The sequence below is a fragment of the Cucumis melo genome, chromosome 3 (assembly GCF_025177605.1).
Source record: "Cucumis melo cultivar AY chromosome 3, USDA_Cmelo_AY_1.0, whole genome shotgun sequence".
NCBI lineage: Eukaryota > Viridiplantae > Streptophyta > Magnoliopsida > Cucurbitales > Cucurbitaceae > Cucumis > Cucumis melo.
The window spans coordinates 22,223,319-22,249,197 of record NC_066859.1 but is presented as its reverse complement, the minus strand read 5'-3'; the positions used below and the strand labels follow the sequence as shown (position 1 = coordinate 22,249,197).

Below are 25,879 nucleotides of genomic sequence, written 5' to 3'. Positions count from 1 at the left end.
CCTATCCATGCGTACTCTAAGTTTGTGTTGTGTACAAGTTTTTCTCTCGCTTGTCCAAGTGTAAACAAAGCGGAAGGTTTCCTGGGTAAGCTAGAGTCGAACACAAGAAATTTCTTATCAATCTTAGTTATAACGTCTACTTCCAATTTCAAGCAGTACAAATCTATACAGTATATAAATATAAATGTATACTAATTCTATTATTTACACTAAGGGGTTCTGTAGAAGGTGGAATCGAATGGAATGAGTATGGAATGTGAACTAAGTTATGTTGAAGAAAGGTGTAGGGGAAAGTCTACGCATTGTAGGCGATTTAAGCAATGTGAGATGACTTGATGCGATATAGATCATTTAACCATCTTCTAACTAAGACAAACAACCTCACAGCACCTAAACACCACGCTTGTTCTCCTTTCGGGACACTAATAATGGAGATGTGTTACGCGATGTATATCTAGGTTTCCTTAGTTATAAACATCGTATTTCTTATCTAATTCAGGCGAGCAACCTCTGGGTGCCTAAACGGCACACTTGTGTCTCCTTTCGGGACACAAATGATATAGGCAAAACGTCATAATGGAATTTGTTTTTGAACTCATTTCTGCTCATGTTTAGTGAGGTATTTGCTACTTATTCTCTTGTGTAGTTGTCGACCAGTGCTTGATTCCTTCTCTCGAAGAGAATTGGACGTTAGAATTAAGCTCAAGCTAAACACTATGAGTCTTATAATTAAAGAACCCTTATCAAATACATAACACGTACTTAAACTACTTATAACACTTCAACAAGATGAATAGTAAAGAGATGAGAGAACGATAGTGATAATATATATGCACTGTATTGATTAATGTAGGCCTTTCAGCAATGGAAATAATGACATTCAAACAATACAATAAAAAGATACAAAAATGGAAAGTCAAGAAGGGCGTCGAGCCGCAAAATGCATTGTTGTGCATTCCTTTGTTGGAATTTATGTCCTAAAACTCGTAGTTTGTAGTTAAAATTATATTCTATTCAATAAAGTAGTTATTGAGAACTTATTAGTGAAAATAGAACACTATAATCTTGAATCAAATAACTAATGTCCCGAGGCTATCTAGTGTAGACTTGAATTTTATGTAGAGACATAAATGTGGATCAAGTTCGAGTTTATAGCCCAAACGGTTTATAATATATGAATAAGGTTGGGCGCTTTATTTTGGGAACACTATGGATGCGATTCGTTCTGTAGTTAGTATAAACGATGTGATCCTGAATCGTTCATGTAGAGATATGGGAGTGAGAGCATCCTATGTTAAGAGTTTGCATAAGACTGGAACCATGAAATAGTCACTTCTCAGTTATAACACCGTTGACTATATAAATTAATTATTTCGATTATGATGACCTAGGTAACTTAATCTTAATCCTGAGCTAACTATGAACTTCTGTTCAATTGGTATTATCCTTAGATTTGCATAGGTGAGGGCAGTTCAATGGTGCTGGCCCAATAAACCTCCAATTTCACGGTTAAGACCGATTGGATGGCCTACATAGGGTGCAAGATGAAATTCGTACCTACCCGTTTTAGGGGTTAGTAGATAGGTTGTTCCCTTAAGGACTGAATCCAAGTCTTGAATAAGGAATCCCGTCCTCTCATTGGCCCAAGAGGGATTCAGTTTATAGATTGGACCTTAAACTAAATGTTCAATAGTGGATCAGTGAGACTTAAGGAACAAGAAGTAGTCTCGGGGGGTAAAATAGTATTTTGACTCAATCAAGGTTACGAACAACCGATGAATGATTAACTTACTGATGATGGTTATATCAAATGAACAAAAATATATCTATGGTGAGGGGAGTGCAACTACGAGACTTTAGTGGAATGACTCAGTTAACGAATGTTGATTATCCTGGTCTAAAAGGGTTTAGCCGGTTAATCTCGGATTGTTGGAGTTCATGATCTATAAGTCTATTAGGTTCCCCTGCTAGCTCATTATGGAATTAACTTAGAACAATTTGTTGGAATAATTCACATTATTAGAATTAAGTAGAGAGAGAGGAATCGATGAATATATATGATATAACCGTCGGTTGTAGAGCTTTATAGTTTAAATGTGATTTAAATATTGAATTCATATTTGAAAGCTCGAAATTGATGGAAAAAGGTCAAAGTTGGACTTTTGACTTTGAAAGTCAAACTTTGACCGATTTTATATTCAAATATGATTTGAATTTCAGAAAAATGAATGCGGATTCATGCTCGAAAGGTCAAAATTAGTCAAGACGGACAAATGGTAAAAAGTCAAAAAGTTGACTTTTGACTCGAAAAAGTTAAAGTTTGACTTTGACTTTAATGATCAAATGACCATTTTGCCCATTGACCAAAGTTTGTTGGATAATCTCACTAACTCTTAGTGGGCTATGTGGAAGCATATGGTGATGACACTAAGCCTACTAAGAGATGATGGAATGGTGATTAATTCCACTAAATATTAGTGGAATGCTAGTTGTTGAGTTTTAATGAAGTAATTACATGCAATTTTGCATGTAATTAGTCTATTTAAGGGGCATTTTTTCAACTTAAAAAAAGATTTGTGCAATTTTTGTAATTTTGAATTACAAATAAACTTATGCTCTCAAATCTCAAAATTGCTTTATCCTTCACCTCCTATTTCCATCTCTTTCTCTAATTCATTCAATTAATGGATCTCACAACCTGGTTCTTAGTCCGGAGTATAGCGGGTGCCTAGTGGTGGTCCCGGATTTGTGATTGTGAAAATATTTGGAGCATTGGGAGCTTCGAAGGTAAAAAATTTCTTTTAACCTTAATTAGTGTAATTAGGGTAGTCTTAAGCATGTTAATCACTAAAGTGTTTAGTTGCATATAAAGTAATTTTTCGATCCTGTTTCCGCTGCGATTGTATGCGTTCCATCATCCTTGACTCTTTTACAAGTTAGGGGAATGGTTTGTGAGCTTCTCTCTAATCTCTCTCTAAGCTCTCACCTAGAAGTTGATCGAAGAAGAGGTGAAGGTAGGGGAACTTCTACAGAATGGGGAAGGGTTCTAAAAGTTCCCCTCCATCGACCCCTCCAGAGAAAGCTTTACATGGTGAAGTTGAAGATATTTATAAGCATATTTGGGTGGGAAATACCTGTCCCTTGCTGCACACTTCTCCTTATCATCTTAAATTGTCAGCGTAGAAAGCAGCCGTTTCAAGTCACATTAACTCCAATTACCACTTTTGTCTTTTGGTAAATCACCCCTCGTTGTGAATTGTTGTCAGAACGCCTCATGATTTGGAGCGCTATGGATCTTATTTCTAAGTCTTTGAATGCGTTCTAGCGTGGTTCTTCTTTTCATCATCCTGCTTTTAAAAATACTTAAAAACATAGTTAATCAGACGTGCTAACTTATGTAAGTTGCATTCTCTTATCTTTATAAATTTACAACAAAAGCCAAGCATGTTGATCTTTTATCTTGCTTTTTAGCTTTATTGTTTTACCTAAAAGGTCATAATATAATTTGCAGAAATAATAACTTATATTTCTACAAGTTATTACAGTCCTAATAGGTCATAAAGATATTGAAAATAAATTTATTTCATAAGATTCATATACTTGTCATTTTGTTGATAGAGAAATATGTTATTTGAAACTAAGATATGATATATAGGGTGTACAAAGTTGTAAAAAATGTGTTCAATCTCATAATTCATTAAAGGTAAGTTCTGGTAGAATAGAAAGGTACAGAGGGGTGAAAGAAAGAGAAGTACCTAATATTATCCACATCTTGAGACCTTTTAAGTTATTATCTGAACATAATATATTTGTATGTCAACTGCATACTTTCGAGTTGAAGCTTAATTGATTGAATTTGAGTTATGCAAATGAATGAATGACATTTATTTATTTATAAAGAAAATAATGGTTTATACATATAACAACTTGTTTACTATTTTCAAACTACGAGTTCATAGCACAAACTCTGAAGGATGGGGTTACAACCCAACTCACCCTCAACTCATCTCATCTCTCTTCCTTCCCAATGTTTACAATGTTTCACTTGTTGCCAACTGTTGACAATTATCATTGCCTCATTATGGCAACACCCTTTGGTGATTAACTCCTACGATCACTTTCGTGCACCCATCTTTGGTAACTACTTCCAATGACAACTCCGATGAAGAACTCCTCTAACGATCAACTATGACACCAATATCGACGATTACTTTAGGTGACCTTACTCTTAATTTTGTTGATCGTGTTGAATATCTACCTCTAAAGACCAACTTGAGCAATCATATATTAAACAAATTAAAAAAAAAAAAAACTCAGTGATGAAAATGTTCTAAAAACAAAATTGAAAGCTTTTATTTTAGTTCATAAGGTTTAAATAGTAGTAGATTATTGTAATTCAACACTAATAGAAGCACTTTGACCATCTATCAAACTAAAAAACGTAAAATGCATTCCAAACGGGGTGTGTTTGGAATAAAGAAGCTTGTGTATATAAACATTTGTGAGAAAAGGTTGCAAAGTGACTTCTTAAATAACGTTTTGAAAATCCAAATATGCCCTAAATAATTTTATTATTATTATTATTATTAATATTATTTATTTAATGTTAAAAGAAGATTAAATGAATATATGCTAAGAAAAAAAAATCGAAATGTATTTGAATGTTTTGGTTACAAATAGATTGGGGTATAATAGTCATATAGTTGAAAATGAGGGTCAAAATAGAAATTCCACACCTCGCCCCTTTTATATATAACTTGATATGTCCGCGTTAGGGTTTCCAATAGCAGCGGCAGCTTCACCACACCACACCACACCGTACTCTTCCAAACCCTTTCGTTTCTCTTTTCAGGTCAGTTCTTTCTAGGGTTCTTAATTTTCTCTTCCCGATCGGCCCTCTTATCCGTTTCTTTGTTCATCTTATTCTTGTGTTTTTATCAGTTATCAAGTTTGTTTGATTCGTATTTCATGTTTTGGAGAATTGAATTGTAGATATACTTATTCTGCCTCTTTCATTTGTATACATATCGTAAACTTGACGAGAACGACAATTCTATGTCGTTCCTTTAATCCTTTGGGATGTTTCTATGAGTTGTTTGTGCCGATGAATGTCTCATAAACTTGTAGCTCTCTGGTGTTCACTGTACATTTTTCAATAATGTAGGTCAGGAGGTTGTTTGTTCCTCAAACTTTTCCTTCCAAGTGTAGTGTTGAATTATATTTTGTTTTTTCCTTGTGGATTTGCTATTAAAGTGTATGGAAAAGTCATTTGTTATGTATATCTATGCTTCAAAGATTTGTGAATGTAGTGTGATCTATGTTAGGTTTCTTGTTCTTATTTATTTACGGTTTTTTTCTTAGGTAAAGTTTGGTAGAAGATGGGTCGTGTTAGAACCAAGACTGTGAAGAAGTCTTCACGCCAGGTGATTGAGAGGTACTACTCGAAAATGACACTGGATTTCCACACGAACAAGAAGATCTTGGAAGAGGTTGCCATCATCCCCTCTAAAAGGCTGCGAAACAAGATTGCTGGATTCTCAACCCACTTGATGAAGAGAATTCAGAAGGGTCCAGTCAGGGGCATCTCATTGAAGCTTCAAGAAGAAGAGAGGGAACGTCGTATGGACTTTGTCCCAGATGAATCAGCCATTAAGATCGACGAAATTAAGGTTGATAAGGAGACACTTGATATGCTTGCTGCTTTTGGCATGTCGGACATTCCTGGACTTGTGGAGGTTGAGCCACAAGCTATGATTCCTCCCCAAGCTTTTGGCAGGGGTGCAGGTGGCCCAAGGAGATACTAAGATAAGGTAATTGAGACTACTCAGCAGCTTTTTGGGAATTGGAAGTTTTTTGTTATTCAATATCATAAGGCCATGGATATTATTGTTGCTAGTTACTATCAGATTGGTCCTTAAATGTTTGACTTTTCTTTTTAGTTTTGATTTTGAATGGATGTTTAAATCATTTTGGACATGGATGATGATACTTTTGTTTTAAGTTTTGGAGATCTCTGAAGTAAACGTTTTTTTGCTATTTAGTCAGATTTCACTATTGCCATTCCTTCTCTTAGTTCAGCTTTTTCTAATTTGTGCTCTGTTTCAAGGCATTTCTCTTGATAAATCATCTGGGGTGCCTTGTAATCTTAGTTATAAGATTTCATTTTTATCCCCCTTTGATTGGCAAAGTCACTACTATGATGTGGGTTGTTAATTTTGGATTAGATTTGGTGTTACCTTGTTCTTACCTCAATAAGAGATGTTCCAATGTACACTTTCATTTAGTGTGTTAGTGTTTTGTTTTATCAGATATGTTCTTGTGGTGACATTATCAGTTAGACATATTGTCTCACAATTAACAAAAAAAAAAAGAAGTTAAATATACGTTTGGCTTTGAGTCGTTTGCCATGTCCATTTGGTAGTAAGTATTTGAGTTATGGGTCTTTGGATTAACACAAAAGTGACTTAACATTGCTCAAAGTTTTGAGAGAATTTTTCTTTGACTAGGCAACATTTAATCACCTACTTCATTGTAAGTTTGATTCTTCTGGTTTGTGAATTCTCTTTGAAATTTCTCTTTTTGTCCTTGTCGAGGTTCTGATTATAGAGGGCATGTTCATTTGTCCGAACAAAACACCACATTGAAACAAATTTCAAATGAAGATTCTTATATCTCATAATGAAAACTAGAAATAATTGGATAATGGTAACAGTATTTGTAATGGGAATAGATATATAAATAATAATTAACACTATCTACTCTTACCACAACCAGCCTTTAAGTACACTTGACTGACCTACTACTCTATTATGGGAATGTAGAGGAAATAATGTGCATCATTTAATCTTAATAATAATATGAAAGAAATGGAGAATGAGAATTTGATTTTGAAAACATTTAATTGAATTAATTCATATTAAGTTATCAAAACCTAAGCAGTTAGTTGTTTAGGACTCGATTGCAAAAGTTGTCGATGGACCATGGGTGTTGGTCTTAATTTTGCCCTCAAATTTAGAATAGCTAGATAAATTGGTCTCTTTAATGATAGAATTTAAAATTTCAAACTTATAATTTAGTTTTTACACTGATGCAACATAACTATCGTTATACTTTTGAAGTATGACAATAAAATATTTCATTAAGATATATTCTTAATTCTATTTTACAAATTAAATTCGATTGTTAGAATGCAATCACTAATGTGGCTAAATTTGTCTAGGGGCGAGCATTAGACTGAATCAACAATGGTAAACTGTGACTCTGACTATGTAGGAGTACAAACTTGTTGTTGGTCGGTTGACGGGTCAATTTAAGTCTTTGAAAATTTTAAAATATTTGAATTTTTTTCAAAACCAGTCTTAGGTTCCTTATTTTCGACTAGTCACCTTTGGTTTGATTTTTAAGTCTATTATAATTACTCCTTAATGGGTTGAATGATTAGTTAATAATATTTTAAATATATTTAATTAGTTAACTAAAATTAATTACATTAAGTTGGTATGTACAATCCTTTTGTGTAATCATGCCTAATCATTATTGGTTATTTATGTATAGTCAATTAATTATTTTTCAATAGAAAGTTAAGAAATTTCTTTTATAATGAAAAATATTTGACACTTTAGGAAAGCAAATTCGACCGAGGAACTAATAGTGCTATCAAAAGCAAACTTTAAGGATTAAAGAGTTTGAAATGTAGTGTTTCAAAACTAATGAATGATGCAACGTCGTAGATTAGAAGTATTGGAATTATAAATGACAATACTTGTGTCATATATAGATCAAAGTCCTATTTAAACAAATCAAACTGAATCGACTAATCATTCATGTCTCCAGTTAATCGTTTTGACGAAGGAAACCCAAAATTGTCAACCCTCGATTGATGGGCCGATATCAACATGTCACCCTCATATAGGAGGAAAATGAGAGTGAGAAGAAAGAGGAAGATATGAGAAGGGGAGAAAAAGTGTCAACATCATTTATATTAATTGGACGACTACTCGTCGTTAGCAACTATTGGTGGTAAACGAGGGTTGGAGAAACAAATATTAAAAAGAATTTCTTTTAATTATGATAATTACAAAAATTAGAAAATAGATATGCAATATTTTTTAATTAAAAAATAGGTTTGACATCAATTTTCTACTAATAATTATTAGAAAACTCTTCTTAAAAAGGAACTAATAGAGCATCCTAAGTCATAAGGTCCTAAAAAAATACAAAATTCATTAGTAGAATTGTGGAACTTGAAAACTCAATGACCTAACTACAACCTAATTCATATTGAAGGATAAAAGCATATATTTTTCTTTTTAAAATTAGAGACTATAATAACCTTTTTTTTATTGCAAACTTTATTTATATTAACTTAAATGACACTCTTAACAAAACTTTCACTTATTTTTTAGATAAATTTTGTCTTCATTCAAAATTTAATTTCATTATTAGATCAAAATCAATATATGTTATTGATCAAATCTTTGCTATGGAGTTTTAATTACTATCTCTTCTATAATAAAATAAACACAATGTTCACGATATCGTTTGCATGAAAAGTACGTCCAACTATACAATCTAGAAGTTATTTAATTTATACTCTTAATTACCTTTGAATGAAGTATACTAAGTTTGATTTTACTAAGAAAAGAAAGAAAAAAAAAAGGATAAGTCTCTACTTTTGTATTATGAATTTATGTATTTGGCGTGAGAAATTTGGTCATATGTATAAAAAAAGCCATTTTTGCGTACGAGAAGGAAAATAGCGGCTTTTCTTTTCACTCGTTTTTATTAGCGAAACCAGAAGATTCTGAATTCCAATTTGGGGTTTTCTACAAATGTGTGTTTGCTGCTATGGGTAATCTTCATCTCGTTCCATTTTTCTCATTAGAAGACCCAGTCGCCATATCTTTACATGAAGATATGTACGACAAAATGAGAATGGAAGTGGAGAAATGGAAGAACAGGACGATTTGGGTTGTCTTTATTTCCAATTTCAGCAAAAAGGGTTGTCGATTCTTTTACCAATAGAATGGATATGGAGTTTTGGGTCATCGGCATTTATGGATTCTCGACTGCTTTCAAGTTAGCGAGGAGGAAAGGGGTTGTGGCGATATGGCTGGCTTTCTATTGGTTAGTCGGCGATCGATTGACTGCGTCTTGTAGCTGAAAAGGTATTTATTTGGGGAACCCCTTTAAAGCATTGTTTGTTTTGATTGGGAATAAGACAGTATTTAGATTGTGGGGTTTGTTTTGACGTAGCTGAACTTTTGGGTGGGAGATATGAACTTAGAAATTGTGGGTGGAGATTATATTTAGAATTGGATAATTGGATTTATGGTTCTGATTGGATTAAAACTTTGTTGGCTGAAATTTGTTGAGATTTCATTGTTGGTTTTGTTGCGTCTATCAGAGCTCCTTGAATATTAGAAACCCACCTTCATGACAATTATTTGTAGATTTCTTATATGAGTGTCTATGAAGTCTTTAGCCTTGATTGTAGCTTCTGGGGAATGGTAAGAGTTGAGTTCTCGAGTCTTTAGTGGTGTAAGCTTTGTTGGCATGACATGAAGAGTATTTAGCTGTCTTGCATTGAGATTGAAAAGTTTGAATGTAAATCACAAGAAACAAAGAAAAAAAAAACGGAAAGAAAGATACAGTGCAACTTCTGAATGTGCATAAGAAAGTTCTAGACCAATAAATTTTTACTGATACCGGAGATAGGATCTTCCATTTGAACTTTTGTGAAGATGGTGTATGAAGATGGTGAAATAATTTTCACCTTTTGTTTCCAATTGATACCTTTCTTCAATGAAAATGTATGATGAAGATATTGTTATGTCTTGAGTATCATTACTGGTGTTAAAACAGAGTGCAAGCATAAGAAATAAATGAGTGCTTGAAATAGTTAACGTAGAAAGTGAACGTAAGTACAGGATTATTCAACCTTGAGATTTAGTCCACTGGTACTAATCTCCATATGACAACTGAAAATAACATATCTTACAAAATTTTCCAGAAACATGTCCATGTTAGTATCTACTCCTTTTCAAATTCAGATCTTCTGTCATTTATCTTAATGATATCACTGCTTAAGAGTCAAGAAGCTTCAAGTTTTAGAATTCTTGAGTACTGAAGTTAGTTGCTGGGTTCACCTTTAAGGTAAAATTTAATATTATGGGATTTAGTTTTAAAGCTTTGTTGAAAAGTAAACGTAAAGTGTCAACTTGATGTTGCATACCATCATGTTGACATGTTATGAACTTTTGATTCACAGAGGATATCAGGAAGCATGCACAATTGAGTATGGAATGACTAAGCCGCTGGTTAGTTTTCTCAATTTTGACGTTTCATATGCTATTCATCACCCATCTTGTACTTGGTAGTACTCGAATTAGAAAATGTTTAATTTGCCCCTCTATGATAATTGCTATTTAGGATAGTATGAAGTATATGACTTGTATTATTACAGCTCTACTGTTTATCTATCATAATGATTGGAAGTTGGAATATGAACCAGGTTAATCATTATGTAAGTGAAGAAGGATCTACGTATGCTTGCTCTTACTCGTGTGACTCTACTTGGAATTTGAGCATTCGATCGATTTAGGTTTGAATTTATTGTTATGAAAACATGAAATCAAGTATCAGTTTGCGTTTGCGTAAGTGTGTGCAAGTTGCAACAAGTAAAGAAGTAAAGAACTTTGGGGACATGGGGTCAAACTTGTGGCGACCTTTCTAGGATGTTAAAAGTCGACAAGTTTCCTAATAGCTACTTATTTGAGTGTAGATGGTTGTTTCCAAAGTCTTTGCTCTGGGACATTTATCCCTCTAAGTGGTTGGTCCAAACTACCTTGAATTATATTAGTTCTTAATGATGTCCTGTAATGGATTATGAAAAATAAAATAAATGAATATTTCAAGCGTTTAGTGGGTAATACTAAAAACTATCATGCTAGTAATATTTAGGAAAAGTTTTTTTTTTCTTTTATAATTATTTTTCCCTCTTTCTTTCTTTTTAAGTTAGAAGCCGAGCCTCTATAACTTATAACAAGGGCATATAAAAAAAATAAGGCTAACTACTGAACTATTCTAGAACATTTGGAGGTCTTCATTTTTTTAGTGGCCATGATTATTGATCTTGTCCCTATTGCTACCAATTTTTTTAGTCACTTTCTATTTTATTCTTGGTGCTTTGTTATTGTCAATTTACTTCTAATTTTTTTTAAAAAAAAAACAAGAAAAGAAAAGGAAAAAGTCACCATGGATTATGATCTTCTTTTCCTAATCAAGTTTTCTTTCTAAGGTTTTCTCTCTGTTATTTTGAAGCCAAACAGGGAAAAACCTAGATGAAGAACTTCTCTTCTTGGTAATAATCTTATCTCTATTGTATTGTTCTTCTAGAGGTTAAGTAGCATTTACCACTAGAAGACAAACCTATTAATTGTTTTCTACCAAACAATAATGGCACCAGATTGGCTCCTATATTTGCACCAAAGGAATCACTTCTTTTTTGTATATAATTCAAATGGTGCAACGGTTACTAAAAAATATTCATGTCATTAACCATGTGGATTTCATGGAAGTACTAAATTACAGAATTTGTAGAAACACTTTCCCTAAAATGGCATTTTTTAGACTTCTACTTTCATTCATCAGTCTTCTCCTCCCTTGGGTTTTACCTCGAATACCTAACTTTACTGTAATATTTGGTCAATAAATTCTGAAGAGTCTTGTATTTGGCATCAGACTTTCAGTTGGACCATTTTTAAACTCCTATTGATAAATATTCTAATTTAGATTTAGGTTTTTTTGTTTACATTTGATACCCATTCAATTAGAAGCAAAGTAGTGTACAAAATTATAGAATTCCTGACTGTTTATGGTAACTACAATTTTTGATCTCTCCATTTTGTTGAAGTTGGAAAGAATAATAGAGCTTTACTTCTATTAATGCCCTTGCCAGAACTTCAAACATTAAGAAACCTTGATTTTAATATTGTGGATTGAAATTTATTATCTACATACACCACTTCACTTTTATGCATACAAATACTTGGTAGGGAAGTATCCTTCTCAAATAGGACAGGTAAATATGCCAAAAGTTCTCAAGCATAAATGCTCTTGCTAATCTTTTGAAATACATACCATATCATGTATTTCATTATATTGCCATCATTGTGATTGTTTCTTTGCTTTGCTTTTACTATTGAATATTTAAGTTTTATATTTAAAAAAAATATTATATAGGCCACATCTATATTACGTATTACTATCATTGTTTCGAAATTTAATTTATTGTTTTAACGCTTTCTTTGTTAGTATCTCGGCTTCGAGAAAAACTTAAATGATAGCTTCTTTTCTTGGCAATCAATTTCATTCGTTTAGGAATGCTCTTAAAGAGGCTAACTTCCATCTACTTGTACAACTCAGGGTCTTTAATTTAAGTAATCAAAATCACCCTAGTGGTAATGGTAACAGATATTCCAACTTTTGCATTTTAGAAATTGCTATTATCACTTTATTTTCTAGCATTGTAACGGTTGCTAAATTTCGACGTGACTATCCACGCAGGTTAGCATTTTATAATTAATTGTGCAGACTCTGTTTAACACTTACCTAAAGACAGCTTAACCGTGTGATTTCCCTACAGTTCCCTTTCCTCTCCCTTCATTTAAGAACTTGACAAAATTTCCAAAAAGGATACTCTACTTGCTTTTATTTACTTTTACGAAACCATATCTGCAGCATACAGATTTCCAGTTGAGCATCTATGTATACTTGTACTGATATGCATCTATGCATTAATTTTACTATAATTTCTTCTGTTTTTAATTTTGAAATTGCACAATCTTACATTTCAAATTGATTCAATTAATTATTGGCAAAGCACTAGATCAGACTTTACCTCATGAATCAGTTTACTACAAAACCACACTCTTTTCATATAAATTGAGGAAATTTATAGAAACCATTACTCACATCTTTTATTTCTGGTATGGGTTCAAAATCTCAGGATACCACTCAATATCTGGAGCATGCTGATGCTGCAAAGGATTGTTGTGGTGATGACCTAGAGAGCGGTGTTCATAGCCCTGAGGATTTCTCCTTGAGCGTCGATCAACTCAATCAAGACTTTAACAAATCTCTTGTTCTTAAAGGTTCATCCTCAATTGAATTAAAGGATAGTTCTAATCTGACTATGATGAAATCAGAAACTGACAAGGTATACTTCTTCTCCAACTTGTAAATATCATAAATCTGTGTTGGATTTTTTTCAATAAAAGAATTTTGGTAGTCTTGTTTTCATCTTGTTATCTTTTTCCCTTGCCAGAAAGATTATGATCTCTTTCCTTTCCTCAAATAAATCTTTTAGCCTATTAAGGAAAAATCTACACATAATTTAGGCATATTTAGGTGAATGCTAATAAATTTCCTATTTCTTGTGGGGTGGTTCTGGAAAAAAATTTCTAAAGAAGGAAACTAAAAGAAGGTATGCTGTGGAAACGGGAACGGCTGCTAATGAAAATGATGCATATTTGGATCTCAAACTGTCACCTCCAGGGGTGTACTCAAGGGGTAAATCGTCGAATGAATCAAAATCATCATCCCCAAGTTCTCAAGACTCATGCATATCTGCGGAGGTCGAATCAAATTTGAACTCGGAGGATAACCTTCGAGTTGAAAGTTCACCGTTGATTGTGATGGGCTGTACTTTTTGCCTGCTTTATGTCATGGTGACTGATGCAGATCCCAGATGCCCTAAATGCAAAAGATCTGGCTTGCTCGATGCTTTTCGTGGAAATCAGTTGAAGCGATCAAGAAAGAACTGAGTTTCCTTTCAAGGAGTATACATGGTGGCTGGTTTCAAATGCTCCAGTATATGCTCTTGAACTGATGCACCTTCTGCTTTTTTCTTGAACTGATACACCACCATCTTTTCACTTGGGGAGTCAGAATAGCATCTTTTAAATTAATAAACAAATATAATTTATGTTTCTTTCTGCAATCTTGCTCTTTCTTTTGAGAAGGCCAATTCCTATACAACAACACATTTAAGTTACTATGACTCTGTTGTTAAAGACAGTACAAATTTTCCTTTGTTTGGGAAAATCATAGAGAGTTTATTTCTCTTTTTTGTTTGTACCATTTACTCTGTTGAAGACATTTGTGCACATTTCCTTTATTTGTTAAACGGGAAGAATAAGCAGGGAAAACCTCGTGCCCCAGAGCGGTAAAGGCAGGGGAGAACCAATTGTGTAGGAGATGAGCTCTCGTTTAACCAAGACACTCTTCAGAAGAAGAAGGAATTCAGGTATTGATTTGGTGAGTTATTCTGAAGCTTACCTGTGTCTTAAACTTTCTACCATATTTGCTGTTTTCTTGAACCAAATAATGCCTTGTTTTTAGGGAATTTTGAGAAGTTACTAACCAACATTGGTCCCTTTTAGGAAAAGGGTAGTTTAGAATAAGCCTATCCCCAAAATTAATTATTATTAATTCTTTTTTTAAAAAATAATTTTGGGTTGAGGGGTGGGATTAGGATATTTTGAAGTGAAATGTATATATGATGTAAATGCACTAAGTAAGGAGAATGAAGAGGCTGCCAAAAACATGAAAAAGAATTTATGATCACTTAGTTCTTAAATTAAGTGTCAATTTTCAATTAAGATCATTTAACATTTAATCAATCTTTGATTATTGTTTAGGGCATAATCTCAAGTTAATTGGTTCTTAATTATTAATTAAAGCTATATTTATTTATTGTTAATTTGAAAGTTATTGTATCTTCATTTTAGGAAGTAAATTTTCCTGTTGATGCTCATTTTTATATAAGATGCTAAATGTTTTTTTTAGTACCATAACTGTGATGGAAAATCGAACTTCCAGCCTCGTGTTAATTACGGTTGAGTTAAGTTCTATTCATCCAAAACAAAACAAGTTAGTTTTAGGTTCAGCTTCTCAATATCTTTTAAATGTAAGCCGAAAATAGGTTCTAATTTAAATAATTAAACTATGTATATATATACGAGTATTAAATTGTAATTATTCTTAATTTATAGTGATCCTGTTCTTTAATTTATTTTATTAAAGTACTCATTAGAAGACATATACGATGCTTGTGACTTAGACTTTTTATTATAAACTTTAATTTGGGATTTAATTGTTATTTTATTTGGAAATTGAATTGAATAAAATGAAACTAATCATAAAACATAACAAAATTTAAAAATTATAAATTTAATAAGTTTTGTTATCTTTTGTAAATAATTTTAATATTTTATTATTTTTAAAAGATGTTCGCGAGTAAATATTTGATATGAAATAAAGTAATTTAAAAACAGCGCCTTAAATTATTGGTTTGAAGTTAATTTATAACAAATATGAGATATTTTGAATGTCATTGATTTTCTTTAGAAAAAATATTTGAGAAGATATATATTTGTATAATTGTATTTAAATTTTAGATAATTCACATAATTAAATCTGAAAGTATAAAAAGAGAAGAAATATAGTGATAAATAATTAGAATATAAAAGTGATACAACACAATAATAATATAAGTTAATTATTATTTCATAGGTTTATTCTTAGGATGTATACTTCTTGGAAGATAATGTTTTTTGTAGAAAAAAAGAGAGAAAAATATTGAAAATAGAAGCCAATTGTTACAAAATGAATATTGTAATTTCACAGGAAGAAAAAGGATTTTCTGTTATTTATTTTTTTTATAAAACCTCACATCAAATTTCATTTTTCCCATGTATTTGATTTAGAAAGTCTATTGTAATTATTTAATATATGTATCCAAAACCATTATAATAAAATTATAAGGTATTCAATTTTACTGATTCAATGAAAGTTGAAAATATTTTAATAGTTCTGTTAATTTTATACATGAATGACGTTTGTGTTATAAAAAAAATTAAATAATTAGATGGTAGTAAGTATTTGTTTTGTTAGTTTCAGAGAACTATATTTTTCTTCACTAAATTAGACTCTCATTTTTTAAATATATAAGACAATTGTCGATACCCTCCTCCCTCAAACTCAGTGTTTCTAAGAAATCGTCATAATCAAATCATCAGAATCCCACGACAACAAAAACATAGGAATTTTTATAAGACAGATCCCACTGAAAACAAATGGAAGAACTTCTAAAATAGAGACATGGATATTCGTATAGAGATCGATCCATGACAGAACCTAGGAAAGACGAAACCGGAACTTCTGGGCAAAGAGAGATCCTCGTAGAGATATCTATAATGAAATCAAACTCGAACATACTACTGAATTGAAAACAGAAGCATGGGTGACGGAAATCGACGGACAAGAACAGGCCATCTGAAACGGATGGGAAATATTCGCGGCGGACGTGGGATTTTGCGGCGGTGTGCTTCGCGAAGGAAGAAGACGGGCTTCGCGGATGGGGCCAAACCGAACCGGAGAAAGCGGACGGACGACTTCGTCATCGGAGCAGAACAGAGTAGAACTGAGCAAGGTAATATCGTCGGCGGCGGAAGATTGGGAACAAGGAACGTCGTCGGAAGTGAGCGTCGTTCGGATCTTCGTTGAAGCAGAACAGGAGACTAACGGAGCCAACTGGACGGAGGGACGTGCGAAGGCCGCGAATCTGGATGCTCAAACCTGGACGGAGGAACGCAAATCTTGACGGCCGTTGCTCGACGAATCTTTGACGTGCGTGGGCGTGTGTGATGAAGGAGGAAAGAGGGTGGTGAGGATATTCCGGCTGTTCCACGACGACTTGTAGTTGACGGCTTGAATCGGAGATCTGAACGGAGGTGGGGCGGAGCGGATTTGAAGGGCGGCGACGAATCTAAGATTGGAGGGGGCGGCGGCGGCTGATGCGAGAAGCTTCGTGCAGCGGACGTGGGTTGCAAAGGAACGGGCGAGGAATGGCAGATCTGAAGGCAGCGGCGGCTGAAGATTGGGGTCGGCGGCGGACGTGGGTCGCAAGCGACTGGCGGCGGATGTATTTTTTTTAAGTAAAAACAAAGAGTGAAAGTGGGAGATTTACGGGTCTTTCTGTCAATGATTAGCCATAGGTAAAATATATGATTCTTTCATATTAATGGAATATTACAATTTTATATATAATCATATTAATAGACAAAGAATATATAAGAATAATATTTTTCAAAAATAATATTTTTTCAAAAATGCTTTAATTATGTCAATAACATCAAATAAGTAATTAAAAAAAAAACATTAAAATGTAAGTAAAGTAAACTGCCATTAAGATAATGCGAAAAAAACACACAGAGGAAGATCGAAAAAAAATCAATTCCCTCTCCTTAAATCAATGCAAAATCAGCTTGGCTTAGAGGAAGAAGACGCAGCGGGCTGAGAGAAGGCAAAAAGGCTGAGCTCACCGCTCAACGCTCAGGGGAGAGGCGGAAGGGGCGCGCGGCTCACGCCTCAGAAGAAGGGGGAACGGCTCAAGACTCGGACGGAATGGCGCGGCGCACGGCTCAGACGGAATGGCGCGGCTCACGACTCGGCCGAGTGGCGCAGCTCACGGCTCGGCGGGATGGCGCGGCTCACGGCTCGGCGAAATGGAGCGGCTCGCGGCTCAGGGCTCGGACGGAATGGCGCGGCTCAGGGCTCGGCGAAATGGAGCGGCTCGCGGCTCGAGGCTCGGCGAAATGAAGCGGCTCACGGCTCGGCGGAATGGCGCGGCTCAAGGCTCTGACGCAAGGGGCGGCTCAGGGCTTGGAGGAAAAGGGCGCGGCTGACGGCTCCGTGAAGAGGGTGCGGGTCATGGGTCGAGGGCTGACGGGTTAGCAGATGAGAGACAAAAAAAGAGCAATCTCATTTCACTTTAATTTGCTACATTTTCTTCCAAAATGAACTATGATAAGTAATTGTATAGAAATTTTAATAAATTTTGGAATTATGGGTTAATAATCACATTAAAAAGAGTCAACTAAGCATGTGCAACAACACAGATAGCTCTTTTTTTATATGCCATTGAACTTGGTTGTTAGGGAACAATAAACCTTTTAATATAATATATCTTGAGAATATTATTTCAGTTGGAACTTATGCTTGGGGGATAATAAATTACCAACAAATAATGGGGTTTAATCTCAAACATAACAATCTTTTAATTCAAACACCATAAGATCTTTTATCAATTATTTTCTCGAAATTTCTTATTCCATATCCATTATTTTATTTTTATGTGTCATTCATGTACTTATACCTATCATATCATTAGCTTTAAGAATCTTTTATTTTTAAAACTCAATCAACTTTTTTTTTTTTTTTTTATATATATCATGCTCATCATCTATCATGATTATTTTATAATTTTTTTATCTTTTTATTTTAAAACGTTTTTTGTTTGTCCTTATTCAATACAACATGAAAGTTTAAATTATGGAGTTTGTAATAACGAAAACATTTGCATGTCAGTTTTCTTCGACGATCTTTACCATTTGGAAGAAATGGTTCTCAATGTGACATGAAAGATCGTTTGAACCAATGAATTAGAACCAACTCGTGAGTATACATTATGTTTACAATTCTAACACCACATGTTATATATATTAATTTTTTAATTAGTATTATATTTTTTACGACATGTTAAACATATCATTAATATTTTCACAATTTAATGGATTTGATATTGCCACTAAAAGTGAATTATATTATAAAATATCATAATAATTGAAAAAAGAACAAAATGTCACTAACGTTAATATAATATAAGCTAAGTAATAAACATGTTAACTTATTTTAAAATAATAAAAGTTAACATTTTGATATTTTTATTGACATCTACGTTTTGAAGTTTAAACGCAGAGCGTTGAATACATGAACCAATGTTTTGTTAGTTTTATAAAACAATAATGTTTATTGTTTAGTTAATGTTTGGTTTTAATAATTTTGCTGATTTGGTAAAATGACATACAAAGACTAAAAAAACCAATCATGATTAGTAGAATAAGATAACTTAATTTATTACTTCATTAAATATCTCTCTCTCTCTCTCTCTCTATATATATATATATATATAAATCAAATTAATTAGAGAATAGGAGGGCAAAACTTTTGATTAAGGAAGAAAAATGGGGAAGAAGATGAAACTACTTCCTTCTCTTTTCAAGAACCGACAATCGCCCGACCGGCCATGGCAATGGCCCTTGTGCGGAACTTCCAAAACCCCATCATTCAGAGCCCCCCACCACCATCAAATTTTCACTACACTCAACTCAACATTCTTCCACAATTTCCTCTCCGATCCAATCCACACTCCCGACTCTTGGTTCGCCAACTCCTCTCTCTTCGAATCCGCTAGGGTTTCGCTCTCGACCGAGTTCGAAGACGATTTGGAGTTGGTCATCCAAGGCGCAAAATCGGAGCGGTTGATCTTCGAACCTGGTGAAACGAATTCGATTTTGGACCAATCCAGAGGCGGGAAATCAGAAGGTGGAAAGTGTGAATCGATTCTTCGATTCGAAGGAAGTGTGGTCGTGTTAATGGCGATGGAATCGGAAGACCCGTACCTGGATTTTAGAAGATCGATGGAGGAGATGGTGGAGTGCCATGGAATTAGGAATTGGGAGTGGTTGGAAGAGTTGTTGAATTGGTATCTGAGAATGAATGGGATGAAGAATCATGGTTATATTTTAGGTGCTTTTGTTGATTTGCTTGTTGATCTTGGGGGCGCCGATGGTTCTACGGATTCCACCTCCATATTTTCCGATGATTTGATCATACAGCCCCATGATCGGGAGAGATGCGTCGTTTGAATCCGTGTTTTTTCTTTTCCCTTTCCTTAATTACACTCTTAAATTTAACTTCATAATTTTCCACTTGTATATACCTTAACTATTATAAAATTAATCTATTTTGATGAAAACAAAATTTAAATAATAATAGAATTTGTTTCATCACTTCTCACATCATTACAATCATATTACAATCATTTTAAAGGTTGATGATCTAATTCATCTAACACATATACCTATCAAAATTGTAGAGGTTAAAAAAAAACTTAATTATGGATCATACGGCCAGCTATGAATCATTTAAACTGCTCGGTATTGTACTCTTATCTATTAATACTTTGAATAATGAGGCCTCAGTGAATTTGGGCCAAAGCCCCAAAAGGTTGTTAAAAAGTAGATGGCCCAAATGCAGGCTGGGCTAATAGACATCATCATCCCTAACTAAGCACCAAAGTTTTGAGTCAAATGCTTTATTTAATATTTCTATAGTGGTGGATTAAGCATATAATGTTTTACTTTAAACTTTCTCTTTCATATAATTAATTAATTTTAATGAATATATATATATATATATTTTAATGAATATCTAATGCAAGTCACTCAAAGTTTTTTTGAGTCTTCTTAACCGTACCCGTTTCTATATTTCATAGTAGGAATAAATTAAAGTAATTATATTGTAGTATAAAGCTCCATTATTTTGTTTCAATTCGGTTGAGTGTAATGCCTACTTCCTTGTATTCGAAGGCTATTCATACTTTTGAAATAAGAAGAAAGTTATTTTGTTTCACATTTATCATTGTATTCTTATACTTATCTTACGTATAGTTAGTTGAAGATACAACTTGTATCTTTTTCATGTATGTTTTGCAGTATAAAAAAGGTACAGTAAGTAGGAGAATTAGGTAAAGTGAAAGTGAAAATACTAGAATATTCAAGAAATACAGCAAAAGGGTAAGAAATTTGAATTTAAAGATATAATGATCTTTATTGTAATCTTGATTTAGAAGAAAGATATAGTTGTCAAAATCAACAGCCTCCAATTTGAAGGAAGAAAGAAAGAAAAAAAGAAAAGAAAAGAAAAGAAAAGAAAAAGAAAGAGGGCTTAAAGAATAAAGACAACTTTATAGGATGGATGAAAGAGTGAGAAGAGAATGTTTTGTTTCCATTCCATATGGATTGCCAATTTAATTGGTTTTTTTTTTTTTTTTTCTCTTTCTCTTTCCCTTTCCCTTTTTCTTTTTTCATTTGATTTTGTTGTGATCTATGTTTTCAAATCAATCCTAAAAAAGACACTAAAATATTATTCCTCTGCTTTTAAAAACAGTAAAAATTTGAAATAAAAAACCACACAATTATTTTAAAGAAAAATACTAATAAAAAGATTAAATGTTAATAGAATATGATCATCAAACATCGATAAACAATATAATAAAATATCAATATCTATTAAGAATAATTAGTAATAAATTATTATTATCGATCATGGGTTTGTAATATTTGAAAATAAGGTAAAAAATAATTAAAAAAGAAAATAGAGAGAGAGAGAGAGAGAGAGAGAAAAGAAAAGGAAAAGAGAGGAGGCAAACTCCACAGTTCCCAATCACTTCAAAATGGACAGATAGTCCTACTCTCTTTTCACTTTAAGTCCTTTATTGTTAGTATTTTGCAGAGACTGCCCCTCTCTTTCTTTCTTTCTCATTTCCCTTTATCTTTTTTATTTATTTTCTTCAACCTTTTCTTTTTTCTCTCTTTCCATTTTTTCATCACATAGCTTGTTTTTGATCTTATTCTTAACAAAAGTTTAACACACCTACTTTTGATTATCCCTCTTATACTTTTTATGTGAGAGAAAACAAAGTTAGCATATCACATGGTAACCACTTTTTCTTTTTTTTTTTTTTTCTTTTTTTTTTTCTTTTTTTTTTTAAATTAAATAATATAAATAAATAAATAAAATCCTTTTTTCACTTATTATTAAAGACAACAAATTTCCCTCATAACCAAGAAAGGAACAAAACATACTCTCCTTATATACTCAACTACTTTCTTCCACTTCCTTCTTCATCCTTTAAATATAACCCTTTCTCCTCTTCCTTTCTTTCTTCATCATCCAACTTATATATTCTACCACTACAAAACACAACAAAAATAGACACTATATTCTTCTTCTACCCAGTTGTGTCAAAATGAGAGCTGGAATTTGCACTATACAACTTCAAGCTCTTAGTATCGAGGCGGAAGCGACGGTGAAGCAAGCGATCGGCCTTGCACGACGACGAGGCCACGCTCATGTCACCCCGCTCCATGTTGCTAGTGCTATGCTCGCTTCCTCCTCCGGCCTCCTTCGTAGAGCTTGTCTTCATTGTCATTCTCATCCTCTACAATGCAAAGCTCTTGAGCTTTGCTTCAACGTCGCCCTAAACCGTCTCCCTACGTCGACACCAAGCCCGCTTTTCGGTCCTCAATATCCAAATCCTTGTCTTTCAAATGCGTTGGTTGCTGCATTCAAACGGGCTCAGGCGCACCAACGTCGTGGCTCTATTGAAAACCAACAACAACAACAACATCAACAGCAGCAACAACCCATTTTGGCTTTGAAGATTGAGTTGGAGCAACTCATAATCTCTATCTTGGATGACCCAAGTGTTAGTAGAGTTATGAGAGAAGCTGGTTTCTCTAGCACTCAAGTCAAAAATAGAGTTGAGAAAGCTGTTTCCTTGGAGGTTAGTGACTCATTATTATAATGCAATATAATTATACAAATCACATTATTAATTAACTCTACATATCTCTTTGTGCAGTCTAGACTACACACCGATAAAAATCTGTCTAGCGGCAGTTTTTCGTTTTCTTTTTTACTTAACATTACTGAAAAAACAAAACTGTTGTTTATTTTGACAGGATTACACCAATGAAAGACACTACTTTTGTGAGAAAAAGTGGAACTTGCTACCAACAAACACTTCAATCCACAAGTTTCACTTTCAAGAACCAAACCTAGAAATCACCCACAAAACACATCCAAATCTTTCAATAAACCCCTCTCAATCCATACCCTTTACCCAAATTACAAAAATACCCACCACAAAGCAGCACTTTGAAAACAACAATGAAGAAGAAGTAACAAATGTACTGGAAGAGCTATCGAACAGAATGAGCAACAAAATGAGAAGAGTTAGCAACACAGTAATAGTCGGAGAGAGTTTAGGGACAGTTGAAACAATAGTAAGAGGAGTAATGGAAAGATTTGAGAAAGGGGAAGTACCAAAGGAATTAAAGCATGTTGAATTCTTAAGCCTTAACCCTCTGTTTTCATTAAGGAATGTAGTTTCAAAAGAAGAGATTGAACAGAAGATTTTGGAGTTGAGATGCATTGTGAAAAGTTGTATGGGGAAAAGGGTAATTTTCTATTTGGGTGATCTTAAATGGGTTTCAGAATTTTGGTCAAATTATTGTTATGGAGAAGAAGAAAGAAGGTTTTATAGTTATGTTGAAGAGTTAATAATGGAGATTAAGAGATTGGTGAACAATAATAATTCTGAAAATTATGGGAAATTTTGGGTTTTGGGTATTGCAACTTTTCAAATGTATATGAAGTGTAAAGTTGGTCATCCTTCTCTGGATTCACTTTGGTCACTTCATCCACTTACTGTTCCTGTTGGGAGTTTGAGCTTAAGTCTCAACTTTGAAAGGTAATTTTTTTTTAACCTTTTTTGGTTTTTTTTGTTTTGTTTTTTTTTTCTTTAACGTGAAATTATATATCTTTTGTTTGTTTGTGTTATTTCAGCAAAGAAGGTAATTTTCCAACAACGTCTGCCATGGCTTTCCCTTTATGTCTAGAACAGTACAAGGAGGATGCTAGAAAAAGTGGTGCAATTACCAATCAACAGGTTTGTATATTTAAATTTATTTACTTCTCTCACATTTGCTAATGGTTTTATTTTTTGTTTTGAGAGATTTTGTAATTGTTTTGTTTTGTTTGAGTAAAAGAGTTGAATTTTTAACTTAAAAACCAACTGCTAAAAATGGTTAATTACCCAACAGGCTTAATTAAAGTTTTTGTTCTTTTTTCTTCCTATTAATTGGGTCTAATGTTTTTTCTTTTGTTAATATCTCTTTCTTTTAAATAGGATGGTGAATTTGAGCCTAAGTTACTAAATTCAAGTTTGAAACAAGGAGTGATGTTTATCGAGAAATCTCCAAGTCATTACAATTTTCTTGGTCTCAAACAGTCTCCAAAAGAGTACCAATTCTGGGGTTCTTCCTCGTCGTCGGACGAGCATCCCGAACGACGAGAAAACATCATGGTTTCAAAACCAGATCTACTCTCGAACCCAAATTCAAGTCCGAACTCAGCTTCATCAAGTGAAGTAGTAATGGAAGAAGAAGAAGATGAAGAAGGAGATTATTTGAAAGATTTAAAACTTATATCAGATTCACTTTCAAAAACCATCCCAAATTGTCCGAAACACAAAGCAGATGAAATCTCAAGCACAATCCTGAAGAAGAAGAAGAAGAACAACAACAACAAGCATTTTCAAGAAGAAAGTTGTTGTTGCCTTTCATTCATAGGACATGATGATGATGAAGCCAAGGAAAAAACAGCAAGAGAAATAGCCAAAATCATATTTGGGTCACAATCAAAGATGATTTGCATTGGATTAAGCAAGTTCAAAGAGGGAACTGATGAAGAAAAATCAATGAAGAAAAGAGGAAGAAATGAAATGGGTTGGAATTATTTAGAGAGATTTGCTGAGGCAGTGAATGAGAATCCTCATCGAGTGTTCTTCATCGAAGATATTGAACAAATTGATTATTGTTCATTAAAAGGTTTGAAAGAAGCAATTGAAAAAGGAAGAGTTAAGCTTTCAGATGGGGAATTTTGTTCACTAAAAGATGCAATTATCATCATCAATTCCCAAAAGCAGATTGTTGTTAAACAAGAACAACAAGATCAAGAAGATCAAGATCAAAAAACAACTTTTGTTTCTTTGGATTTGAACATTGCCATTCAAGATTCAAATGGAGAGAAGATTTTGAGATCAATTATGGAAGAATGTGTTCATGGGAAAATTTTATTTTCATAGTTTTCTTTTTTAAATTTTGGGTGACATTTTTTTTTTCTGGAGGTGAAAAAAGAAGAAGAAGGATTTCTTGTTTAATTGAATGATAAGCATTTGGTAGTGGCCGTTTTCTTTTTTTTCTTTTTTTAGTTTTAGGATATCAATGTAAATATGTAAAATATTGAATATTGCATATCTCTCTTTTTTTTTTCTTGGGATTTTCAATTATGTGTCAGCTTTGATGTATAATTTTAAATTTAACGATTTACCTTTATAAAGTCATTTTTGGTTCATTATGATCATCAAATAATTAGTCATTTTATATATATCTCTAACATTTTTTTGTTGAAGAAAAGAAATTTGTTATATTTGATCAAAAACTTTATTGCAAATGATGAAAGTGTAGCATATATTGTGCGACTTGATTGTTCTTGCATGGGTAGCATGGCAAAAAATAACAATAATAACAATCATAAAAGGTAATAAATTATAAAACATATTTTTGAGTTTGGGTTGCATAGTTGTTAGGAAGGTCTTACGGATACAAGTATAAATATTGAAAATGAGAGATTTTTTTTCACTAGTTAGTTAATAGGTGTCTCTTATAGATTATTATTAAACTTTTAGCGAGAAGAAGTGATAATTTTAAAAAGATGAGAGAAAATATTTTATTTTCTTTTTGAAAATTTGAATACTTGTCAATGAGGTGGCTAGTTAGTTAGAAGAGGTTTTGCTAATGATTGAGATGGTTGTTAGATTTTATATTCTAAAACTCGTGATTTGCGAATGTTAAACTATTCTATTATTCAATAAAGTAGTTGAAATATACTGTTCAATAAGATATTTGCTTAATTATAAACTTAGAGTAATCCAATAAGCAAGTTTTTTTTTTTAATTATAACATGAATATTTGAACTTTATGTAGTGATATAAATGTGGATCAGTTCGAGTAATAGTCTAAAACAGTTTATAATATAAAAATAAGATTGAGCGCATTATTATGGGAACATTGTGGATGCAACTAACTTTGTATTTAATACATGCGAAGTGATCCTGAGACGCTAG

At 33.1% G+C, this 25,879-nt stretch overlaps 4 protein-coding genes across 13 annotated transcripts; all 4 read left to right on the top strand.

The window, feature by feature from the left end:
* The first annotated feature begins 4,696 nt into the window (after nt 1-4,696).
* LOC103496520 (40S ribosomal protein S17-3) lies at nt 4,697-6,000 on the top strand. The gene is made up of 2 exons (XM_008458389.3): nt 4,697-4,852; nt 5,362-6,000. The coding sequence occupies exon 2, from the start codon at nt 5,379-5,381 to the stop codon at nt 5,802-5,804; it is 426 nt and encodes a 141-aa protein (XP_008456611.1). The 5' UTR covers nt 4,697-4,852; nt 5,362-5,378; the 3' UTR covers nt 5,805-6,000.
* Nucleotides 6,001-8,722: 2,722 nt separating this feature from the next.
* Nucleotides 8,723-14,129, top strand: LOC103496521 (uncharacterized). 10 transcript variants are annotated; one of them, XR_007819735.1, is made up of 6 exons: nt 8,723-9,167; nt 10,053-10,155; nt 10,271-10,319; nt 11,323-11,362; nt 13,010-13,219; nt 13,470-14,129. XR_007819735.1 is itself a non-coding variant. In XM_008458395.2 (5 exons), the coding sequence occupies exons 3-5, from the start codon at nt 10,305-10,307 to the stop codon at nt 13,824-13,826; spliced, it is 582 nt and encodes a 193-aa protein (XP_008456617.1). In that variant the 5' UTR covers nt 8,738-9,167; nt 10,053-10,155; nt 10,271-10,304; the 3' UTR covers nt 13,827-14,129. The 10 variants fall into 10 exon arrangements, 5 of the variants coding, with proteins under 5 accessions (XP_008456617.1, XP_008456616.1, XP_050938775.1 ...); XR_001763555.2 differs by lacking the exons at nt 10,053-10,155; nt 11,323-11,362 and adding an exon at nt 10,514-10,603 and having other exon boundaries at nt 8,727-9,167; XR_539152.2 differs by lacking the exon at nt 10,053-10,155 and having other exon boundaries at nt 8,729-9,167.
* Nucleotides 14,130-19,088: 4,959 nt separating this feature from the next.
* LOC103496522 (transcription repressor OFP13-like) lies at nt 19,089-19,772 on the top strand. The gene has a single exon (XM_008458397.3). The coding sequence runs from the start codon at nt 19,089-19,091 to the stop codon at nt 19,770-19,772; it is 684 nt and encodes a 227-aa protein (XP_008456619.1).
* Nucleotides 19,773-21,760: 1,988 nt separating this feature from the next.
* On the top strand, nt 21,761-25,025 carry LOC103496523 (protein SMAX1-LIKE 3-like). Its single transcript, XM_008458398.3, has 4 exons — nt 21,761-22,474; nt 22,653-23,443; nt 23,539-23,641; nt 23,882-25,025. The coding sequence occupies exons 1-4, from the start codon at nt 21,938-21,940 to the stop codon at nt 24,836-24,838; spliced, it is 2,388 nt and encodes a 795-aa protein (XP_008456620.2). The 5' UTR covers nt 21,761-21,937; the 3' UTR covers nt 24,839-25,025.
* The last annotated feature ends 854 nt before the right edge of the window (nt 25,026-25,879 follow it).

Excerpts from the sequence above, each read along its gene's own strand:
- LOC103496522 (XM_008458397.3), top strand. The coding sequence starts at position 19,089 with ATGGGGAAGAAGATGAAACTACTTCCTTCTCTTTTCAAGAACCGACAA.
- LOC103496523 (XM_008458398.3), top strand. The coding sequence starts at position 21,938 with ATGAGAGCTGGAATTTGCACTATACAACTTCAAGCTCTTAGTATCGAG. Across the intron at positions 22,475-22,652 it reads AGAAAGCTGTTTCCTTGGAG|GATTACACCAATGAAAGACA; the intron begins GTTAGTGACTCA and ends TTATTTTGACAG. Across the intron at positions 23,444-23,538 it reads TTAAGTCTCAACTTTGAAAG|CAAAGAAGGTAATTTTCCAA; the intron begins GTAATTTTTTTT and ends GTGTTATTTCAG.
- LOC103496520 (XM_008458389.3), top strand. The coding sequence starts at position 5,379 with ATGGGTCGTGTTAGAACCAAGACTGTGAAGAAGTCTTCACGCCAGGTG.
- LOC103496521 (XM_051082817.1), top strand. The coding sequence starts at position 12,992 with ATGGGTTCAAAATCTCAGGATACCACTCAATATCTGGAGCATGCTGAT. Across the intron at positions 13,220-13,469 it reads TGAAATCAGAAACTGACAAG|AAGGAAACTAAAAGAAGGTA; the intron begins GTATACTTCTTC and ends AAATTTCTAAAG.